The sequence below is a fragment of the Perissodus microlepis genome, chromosome 14 (assembly GCF_051167445.1).
Source record: "Perissodus microlepis isolate ML-2025 ecotype Zambia chromosome 14, ASM5116744v1, whole genome shotgun sequence".
Lineage (NCBI taxonomy): Eukaryota > Metazoa > Chordata > Actinopteri > Cichliformes > Cichlidae > Perissodus > Perissodus microlepis.
In genome coordinates, this window is record NC_140474.1 from 25549707 (window position 1) to 25560124 (window position 10418).

General features: G+C 42.3%; 1 protein-coding gene across 1 annotated transcript; it reads right to left on the bottom strand.

The window, feature by feature from the left end:
- Positions 1-1226: 1226 nt before the first annotated feature.
- On the bottom strand, positions 1227-10208 carry slitrk3a (SLIT and NTRK-like family, member 3a). Its single transcript, XM_084950353.1, has 3 exons — positions 9233-10208; positions 8517-8604; positions 1227-6674 (listed from the first exon to the last, which is right to left on the bottom strand). The coding sequence occupies exon 3, from the start codon at positions 6614-6616 to the stop codon at positions 3902-3904; it is 2715 nt and encodes a 904-aa protein (XP_084806479.1). The 5' UTR covers positions 6617-6674; positions 8517-8604; positions 9233-10208; the 3' UTR covers positions 1227-3901.
- Positions 10209-10418: the final 210 nt, after the last annotated feature.

A 10418-nucleotide genomic window follows, 5' to 3' on the forward strand; every position in this document is an offset into this window, starting at 1 on the left:
TCCACCCATTTGAACGCTTATGGGAGATTTTGGGCTCATATATTAGACAACATGCTTCGTTACAGACATCAAAGCTCTAAATAAGGGCATAAATATTTAAAGGTTCTATTCCTACACAGAACAGATTTATTTTAAATCACTTAAGCTCATCAGTATTGAATGAAATGTGCTTATATCATGTAAAAGAAAAGTCTTTCTGTTCACAGATGCTAGTGCTATGGCCAAACCTACAGCAGATTTAAATTTAGCACTTTCATGACACCACAAAGACAACCAGAAGTTAGTTGAGTCATCAGCATTATCACAGAAAACTTAGATAAGCTCTGAGAAACAAAATAAATATAGAAAGGCTAGAGAGAGCGTTACCCAAGTCTCCCACCACACACCAACACACATATGCATAAAAAGTAGAACGTGCCATTGTATGCAGCACCTGCAATAGACTGCAACTTCAGCACCATGGTCAGAGACAGATTGGCTTTTTCAGCAAACTGGAGATAATTCTCTGTTTCCCAAATGGAGAAAGCATGTCACGCATTACACACACACACACACACACACACACACACACATTAGCCTTGCCGGTGTAGAAACCTTGAGAGAAGGAATAGGTTAACTCAAATGCCAATTTCAACATCAATAGGTAAAAGCAATTTTCCACATGGAAAAGAAACATGCATCAATCCTGTTCTCCTATTGGTCGCCTTTATCTAGCATTCCACTAAAGTATGGAATCACTTGGAGATATTAGCGCAGGATAACAAGAGGATTTATTGGGATAAAACCACTCAGCATGAGATAATGGGACAAAGCCCAGCACTCATTTGTGAAATACTATAGTGGGTGGGTTAGGATAAAAGGTAGCCAAGTTACTGGGGTAAAGCAAAATTATCAGTGATCCCATTTTTTTTTATGAATCATTAAAAAAGAAGTGATGGTGTGACTTGGGAGTCGACAATGTAATGCGTTATATTTTTAATCAAATTGAGTGCACACTAAAAATGCTGATCATATATTTTGACCTTAGGGTCAGTCAGATAAAGGAAGCTTTTATGTGTGTTGCTATGCATATATATATATATATATATGTGTGTGTGTGTGTGTGTAGTTGCATTTGTGCATAAATGTATCTGCATATGTGTGTAAGTGATACAATTTAAAGCAAGAGCAAATTTCATCACGGAGCAGTGAAAAGCTTTCTGAAGCAGAAAACAAAGACCCTTGACTTTATGCAACCATGCGTCTATCGGCTTTATGTGAGTGTGACTTCTACACATTTGAGCAATAATAATTCGAAAATAAACAATGAATACAACACAATGTAAAATGTTACATACTATGCGAGTTTATAGACCAGATCACTGATATTGGAGATGACTGTTTGACTAGCTAAGGGCATTCTTATTTAACAGGAAAATATCAGGTGCGCTACTTTTCTTTCACTTAGTGTAGGCTGACACATATGAACCAACTCTCACCATTCCTACAAAACCCAGTACATATCATCCCCATTTTCAAAAACAACGTAAACACGGCTTCCTTCCATAGATAATCACAAATATATCAAAAACATAGAACTTCTTCTTTTAATAATTAGAATTTCACAAGATCCTATGACAGTATCTGTTCTATAGCATCTTCACCCAAATGTAGCAGGTTCAACCATATATTTCTTAATTTTTCTTTTTTGTCTGCCATGGGCCCAGAAATGAATGAGGCTTAAACATGGACATTTGAATTATTACAAAACATTAAGTTAATCAAACGTTGAGTCCTGTGGAGGAGAATAATGGGGGTTAATTTACCTTAAACCATTTATTAGTTGTCAACAACAAATAAATATATATGTATATGTGCATGTGCACACACACGCACATGTTTGTGGAACAAAAGGGCAACAAATGTGAAAAAAATTAAGCGGTTATGAAACTGAAGTTAATGAAATTTATGTCACTGCATTTTATTCACATTTCTTTGTTTTATATATATATATATACTTTAAAAATAATTCATATGACCATTCATCTGAATATGAGATTGTATGACCTTTTAGGATGAACAATTTGTGCATCACCTTATAACTGCATCAAATCTAATAAATGCCCAACTGAATCTGAACACCTTTTTATCGCCCTCCAGTGGAGCGAATCCACACTGCTACTGTGGAGGGAGTCACAGAAATTAGATGTGCAAATTCAAAGAGCATCTTCCAATCACGTTTTCATTCACCCTCTCAATTACTGTTTATTAGCCTACATCAGCAATACCCGTTTAGATAATGACAATCGCAGCATGCCTCACTGATTTGGTATCAACTGCTATATCCACTTCAAACCCCGCAGCATTCACGTGACGTGTTGTGGCATTGCACTTGATTTTTGCTCCAGGTATTATCCAACTGAGACCAGCAATGTAGAGGCGAAAAAAACGGTACACTAAGACATTCAGCAGGTAAAGACCATAGGGCATACTATGAATAGACATAAAAAGTTTTAGGAAAAATAAATAAATCTGGTTCTCTTACCAACACTTAACTTAAAACGTATATAAATTTAGTACTAATCTGAAAAATATCACTAAGCTGAACTTAGTTTAAATGTTTTTTCCCGCTACATTCCTGTCTAGCACACTGTTATTCTGACTCTAGCAGCATTTTCTCATGATGGCTGACCAGAGCTTCATCATGCCTTTTTGTAACAGGACACCAAATATAGTCCCTGTCAGTAGTGCTCCACACACACGTCCCTGCCCAATTCAGCCTTTCATCATTTGATTGAAGAGTTTGTTTTTATTAAGAAGGCTATACCAGACGCATAATCACTATACACTGATTTAACATTACCTTTACAATTAAATTCTTCACTGAAATTACAGAATAAATATATGCACATTTTTCTTCAAATCTTTGTGAGAGAGAAAACATTAAAAGTGCCTTCTACAAAGCCGTTAGTGGGTGGCGATGGGGAATCCAGAAGTAATGGAGGGGTGGGGTGGGGGGTTGGGGAGAAGGGGGAGAAGGGGTGGGTCTTAACAAAGTGTGTGGAAATATCCAGAAAACCTTCGGCATTGTCTTATAGTAATATTCACAAATGTTTTTGCCATCCGTGCGTCGGCGCATCCTTTTTACGAGAAGCACCCTGATATAGACAGAAGTCCTCATTAATAGTAATAACCATATTAATAAGATATAAAAATTAAATAGAACACTGAACTGTAAATGCGTTGCAGTATCTCTGTTCATAATGTCATTGGATAGTTCTGAGAAAATCCTCTCACTTCCTGCACCGAAGCAAGTGCATGCAGCAAACTGCAGTTCATTTTAATATATATATGTATATATATTCTTTTTTTCTCTCTTTTGATCATTTCCTACAAACTTAATGTGCACGGCCTCCGGGTGTTTGTACATCCTAGTCAGGGGTAAAAGAGAGAAAGAAAAACCCCAAAATCAGGGAGACGTCCAGCTCCCGTGTGTCTTCAGTGAATCTGGTACAGCATCATGTAATTCCATAAAAATGGATTTTAGTGACAGATGTAGGATGGTTTGTATGTTTTATTCCCCAGTGCCCCTGTTGTTTCTCTTTTCCTCTCTCGTGGACTTATTGAGATATTTATATATTATAAAAATAACGGCTGTTGACATTGCTGGCTACTCTGAAAAAAAGGCACTTAATTGAATTATCTGAGAATGGCCTCTCCTCCAAAGTGATTTGGGGGGGAAACATTGTGACTGTAATATAATATTTTATTTTATATCATGCTGCATTTTCAAGTTGGTTTTTTTATGCTTGTTTTGTTTCATTTTTTTAACATGGATTTTGGGTGAGTTCGTTTTGAGGGTGGCAAAGTGAATAAGTTGACGTTGTGTCTTTTTTTTTTTTTTGTCCATGGGCTAGAGATGTTAAAACCGATAAGACTTTTCCAAGACTTCGAGGTAATCCGGCTTGGTTTGAAGTTTGGCCCTCAACTCAAGGTAATCACTTTGGGACGGGTCGGGGTAGCAACCTTTTCCCGCTGTGAAAAGCAACGTCTCCTTTAGCCGTGCATCCTGCTGCAAATCAGGGTACTGCATGCCTGGTGGGTGTGCATGCGCCACATGCATGTCCTTTAATTTGGGTACTGTCCCATACAAACAGTCTACAAAACCAACAGTAGGCGTGGGCCTCTGACTGTCAATCACTGTTGGGCAGAGCCCTCCATTCTCATGAAATCCTGCCATGTCAGCCGTGGTGTGGTTGACTGTAACAATGGTGTTGAGCTGAGAGTTGGAGACAGCCAGGGTCCACTCTCTCTCTTTCTCTAATAAGGTTCTGTAGTTACTGTTGCTACTGCTCCCATTGTCTTTCTTCTCAGAAAACTGTGCTCTCTCCTCCTCTGCTATCTCCCCTTCTCTAGGTTTATAAATGGGGTTGTTACACATCTGAGTCACAGGATGAGGGATGTAATCATAGACGTGGCCATGAGCATGTGTGTGACTGGCATGGGTGTGTGTGTGCATACTCTGCGTAGGTTTCTCTGGTGTGCCAGTGTTCCCGGAACTGCTTTGCCTTGGTGGGTCCTCAAAAATTCTGCATTGCATTTGGATCCCTGTCAGATCTACCTCAGAACGTTTCCGGAAGGGCAACTTTTTCCGGCGACGAAGAACAAAAGCAAAAAGCCCAGCGGCCACAAACACAGCAGATATGAAGAGGATTAGTAGGCTAAGGATGAGGACAGACAGTGGGACAGCACCTCTCCCACCTGCCACCCCCATGTCAGAGCTCCCTGTGGTGAAGTCATTCCCACCAGGCAGAGCTGGGGATGGGCCTGAAGAATATTTAAGCTCGGGACAGATGACTTCAACCTCAAGTGAACGCAGATCCTTCCCAAAAGCAAACTCTGGTGTCTTACAGATGACATCTCCAACTACAATAACAGAGGAGAGCTTTTCCAACCACTGTTTGAGGGGAATGATATCACAGGAGCAGTCCCAGGGGTTCTGATGGAGATCAATCTGGACAATCGAGGTCAGATGCTCCAGTACACCATGCACGGGCAAGGAAAGGAAGTAATTGTTGCGGAGGTTGAGACGTGCAAGGTTGGTTCCAGCAAAGGCATCAGTGGGGAGGGAACGCAACAAGTTGTCATTGAGAAAAACCAGCTGGAGATTTGGCATCAGGGAAAAGGAATGAGGCTGTATTTCACGAATGACATTATACTCAAAGTAAAGATAACTCAACATATGAAGCCCCCGAAACATCCCAGGGGTGAGTCTCTCAATGTCATTCCCATTCAAATATAAACTTTTCAAGTTCGGTAGGTTGATAAAGGCGCCTTCCTGGACATAAGATATCCGATTGTTACCTAAATGCAGTAAATCCAAACTTGAGAAGTTCCAGAAATCAGAACGATAGATCTTCTGTATTAGGTTTCCACTGAGATACAATTTCTTGGCATTGAGGGGCCGTGGAAGAAGCTCTGAGATGTTATGAAAGCTTTTCTCTTTACAGTTTACCGTTAGCCCCAGGTCATTGATATGAAGATTGCAAATACATCCAGCAGGGCAAATTATTGGAATAGGAGGCCTTGTTTGATAACCTGCAATTGGGGGCTGGTTGATGCCTGGGTAGATGCTACGAGGAGTTGGGGGGTTCTTTGTGGGTCGAGGTCGTTTGGTGGGTTTTACAACTCTTTCCTTGTATTCCACAGAAGAGGCTGTGTTGTGAAAGGAGGAGAGCATTGAGGAAGGTTTAGTAGGCCATGTGTTCTCATTGCTGAATGGAATCCTGGGAATTCCCAGCTTGGCCTCTATCTCTGCATCAGAGAGCAAAGGACAGAGCTCACTGCGTTTGATTTCCCTTAAGTCTTTCCCATGTAAGTGGAAAGGATATTCACATGTGATTTCACCCACTAAAGCTGTGTAGGGAATTCTCTCCAGCCATGTTTTTAACTGGACAATTTCACAGACACAGTTCCAGGGGTTCTCCTCTAGCTGGATTTCCATTAAGCTCCTCCCAATATACTCCAGTGTGCCCTTGTATGGCAATGTCTTTAGTCTGTTTCCTCTCAAGTCCAGATGTGTGAGTGACACAGACCTAAAAAGATAATTTGGGAGCACAGGGATCAGATTGTCATTTAATATAAGTACTCTCAATTTGTGAAGGTGTCTGAATGCACCACTTTCAATCCTTTTGATAACATTGTAATCTGCCTGGAGATACTCTAAACCATCCAAGCCCAGGAAAGTGTCATTCCGGAAAACTTCTAGTTTGTTTTCATGCAGGAACAGCCGTTTGAGTATTCTTAAGCCATTGAACGCTCCGGCGTGAATATCTTGCAAGGCGTTGTTGCCCAGATTAATGGATATGGCATTGTTAAGGTGGAGGAAGCTGTTAAAGTAAAGCTTCCTCATGGAGTTTCTCTGCAGGTTGAGCTTGAAGGGCCGGCTCCATATCTGGGAGATCTGGCTGATATTTGTAAATCCTTTATTGTCACAGTGGACGTGGAAGATGCCCTCTTTGACCTCACAGTAGCAGGGCTCGAAGCAGGGCTCGTCGATCTCCTCTGAGTCCTCCAGTAGTGGGATCGGCGTGGTCCATCCTAAGGCTATGGTGCTCAGCAAGGTAACCCACAGCATCCTTGCTGACACCAAAGGGATGAAGTCTTGGCTCCAGGGACAGAGCCACTTCACAACACTGCAACAGAAAACAGAGAAGGAGCGGAGGAAGGGCGGGGGCGGGGGAGGGAAGCGGGTGTCGTAATTACACATACAGGTACACGCATGCCCTCAACCAAGAAATGTTTGTGTCAAAAAAGACAGGCAGATGGGATAGAGAGAAGAGAGGAGAGGAGAGAAGAGGAGGTCACATTAGTTTCAGTAGAATGCAAGGCAAATCTTGAAAATAATACCAATGAATTAGAAAATCATGGAACCCTACTTTCAATTTTGCAATATTGATGAGTATTTAAAAAATATGTGTGAGGCATCTTTGTAGGGCTAATATGCTGCACAAACAAATCCCTACATTAAGACAGTTAACTTTACCAAATAGGAGGGAAAAAGTCATTTGTTATGCAGCAAATATGCTGGTAAGCACGCAGTAAATCACCTGAGATATTTTTATCACATTGAATAAAGAAGGTAACCACAGCAGGGTGAGGTTAGTGGTGAGTATAAGTTGCCCCTTCGCAGTATTTATTGCATAACAGGGACATCAATCCCTCTTTCAATAAACTAGAGTCCAGAAAAGCTTGGTGGAAATGGGAGCAGGTGCTTTGAAGGTCTAACGCTGGAAGAGGACGGGATAAGGTGCCCGCTTGGTATCCACAGTGGGGCTAAATACGGATTATTTTGACGCTTTCTTATTTTTAGTCTCCTTAAAATTAAATATCAGCACAATTAAATATCACTATTGTGACTCAAGCAAATGTGACAGAAGAAATATATACGCCTGAAAAATACGTAAACAACGCCACTACAGCTTCACGCTAGGCCTGAACTGTCAAATGTAAAAACGTCAGTAACGTGTTGAAATAGGTAAAATAGTTTCGTTAATCCGATCTGCAGAAAACGAGAAATTACAGCCCTTTGCCTGGGGTTAATTCCCTGTATAACTGAAACATTAGTGTCTATTCCAGCGTAGTTAAACCTGTATTTTTTTTCCCTAAAATGCCCTCAATTGAACTTTTTTTTCAGCTACTGAAAACATTTGAAGACTGGATGTGAATCGGAAAAAGTAAAGCGAAATAACGCAGTGGCCGAATCTGCTGCTCCGAGAAGCTAAGATGTAAGGCGGTATCTTCGTGGATCCAACCGTCGTATGATTAATAAGATCATATATATATATATATTGTAAAATGTCCAGTTGCAAAAACAAAAAAAATGTTTTGTTATATAAAAATAATAGAGCCAATCATCTAAAAGGAATAATAAAAAAAAAACTTATCAAAGATTCTTCCACATCTTTATGGTAATAGGGATAAAGTATCTCCATCCTTCTCCCTACGAACAACACACACACACACACACACACACACACACACACACACACACACACACACACACAGAACGTCTTGTCTTAAGGCTGTGACTTTTCATACATGCACGCACAGCGCTCTCTGTTCAAACGAAGGCATTAAAAAAATCCAGGGAGATGCCCTACGACTGTCTGTGAGAGTGAAGACGCTGTCCGTGGTGCTGAAATCAAAAGCCCAGCGACAAGGGTAAAAAAAACGAAAGAAAAAAAAAGACGGAAAACATGTTTTGTAATCCCCAAAAATGATGTGACGGGAAAAAAGTAGGGAAAAAAATCCTTCATGCAATTTCCTCGTTGAAAAATTCTCTGTTTTCATTCCCAACTCTGTGCATAATCCTCCACGATTTATCGTTTCAACTTCCATAGTGGGGATCAAAAAAGCGCCGATGCGATGCCAAAAAAAGTAGTAATAAAATTTAAAGAAAAATTTAAAAATATGTATATATACTAAACGCCGTTTTATATTCCCTTGGGGTGTATCAGATCGTTTAACATACGTACTTAGTTTAGTAGGATTCCAACTTCACATATCCTCCTGCGGTGTGTCCTGTTGTTGCCCGGTGCGTCCCGCTTAGCGTCCGATGTCCGGCTGTGAGGACGAGAAAGAGAAATGGGGGGGTGACCGAGGCGTAAGAAAGGAACAGGAGGAAACAGAGAGAGAGAGAGAGAGAGAGAGGAGGGCATTGAGGATGGAAAGAGGAAGAGATGCGCATGTGAATGAGCCGGGGACGAGTTAAAAGTACTGCTTATCTTGCGTGGTAATTCCAGTACAACCTGGAAAAGGATTAAACTTGAATTTAAATCATACTAAGTTATGGTGAAATTATTATACTGCACAACTTACAGTCCAAAAAAAATAGAGAATATGCCTTCTTCGCGCGCGCGCGCGCACACACACACACACACGAAACCGTTGCCGTCAAGACAGAGCAGAGAGCAGAGCGCTTATTGAAATACATGCCAAGCATAATGCAGTAGGCTTTCGTCGTGACATTGGCAGGACATTTCCGAATAAAGAACGAACGGCCACTGATCAGTTAACTAGATGCCGGTGATCCGTTATCCTCGATATATGAAGAACGCTTGTTGTCCCATTTTGAAGTCTGTGGCTATGCAGACACCGATAAGCACGGCAACACACACACATTCATGCACACATCTGCGTAAGGCTCCCCATATGATACACATGCACATGGAAACAGCCTATAACCACTCACCAATTGCAAAGCATCGGGGAAAGACCACTAGTTTGAATCTTGTTAGATCTCCTTCTCCCCTCCTCTCCTTTTCCCTCTCTCTCTATCTCTCGCCCTCTCTTCTTCTTCTTCTTCTCTCTCGATCTCTCAGTGGCTGAGGCAAAAGAGAGAAGAAATGAAGACGTGATAGGAATGCGATCTCTGCCACTCTCACTCTCCGGTTACTCTGACTCTCTCCCCTTCTTTCTCCTCTACATTTTTTTCCCTCTCAAAGCAGTTTGCTTAAAATGCAAGTCCTCGGCTTGTGTCCGTCCACTTCCCCTTCCACCCCTTTCCCCCCTCCCTCCTTCTCCACAGCCGCCCCCCGGGTGCGCGCTCAACAACGGTATAGCTGGGTGCAAGTATTTTCCTCTCGGTTTCAGGACCGCGTTTCTTTCCGGCTCAGCAGTAGAAGGAATCTGTGGATCATATCGACTGTGGCTGGGTCAGCTGCTATCTTTTTTTCCCTTTCCCTTTCTTTTTTTCCTCGGGTATGTTTCCCTGTCGTGCGTCAGAGAAATGAGGGACAGAGCTGGGGAGGTGGATGGGGGTGAGGGGGTGAGAGACGCAGAAAGAGAGAGAGCGATCTGGCGGCGAGAGAAAGAGGAGGAGGGGAGGAAAGCGAGTGATGGGGACGGCTGCTCTATGGTTCTGGATGCTGCCGAGAGGAGAAGAGGAAGGGAAGAGAGGAGAGAGTGGGGAGCGCTCGGGCTTTCGCGGCGGGGACGCGCGTCACGGATAAATAGATAGATAAATAAATAAATGAGTGAGAGTCTGGGAGCGAGAGCCGTGCGGGCTGGGTGAAACTACGAAACCTGTGGATGACAGTCAGGACTCTCTCTCTCTCTCCTTATGAGGCTTATCTAATTATAATCACAATGATACTCAGTTCTTTCACTGAGCATATTTATTCGGCGTTAGTTGCGAGAGCAAATTGTGGAGTTAGCAGCCCCTCACCCTGCCAATACCTCCTCTCACTGCTGTGGAGACGCAGAGGGTGGCCACGACTATCTACAGCAGGCGGGGGAGAGAGACAGAGAAGCACAGAAAGCTTCATTTTTGTCATCCACTTGCGTGCCTTCCCCCGCCTCGCCTCCAGCGGGCAACACAAGCCCGTGTTGTGAGCGGCAAACCAAGCCACAGCTCACGAAGACGACTGGGATGCACT

What these genes read in the sequence shown, in the direction of transcription:
- slitrk3a (XM_084950353.1), bottom strand. Translation starts at nt 6,616, where the DNA reads ATGCTGTGGGTTACCTTGCTGAGCACCATAGCCTTAGGATGGACCACG.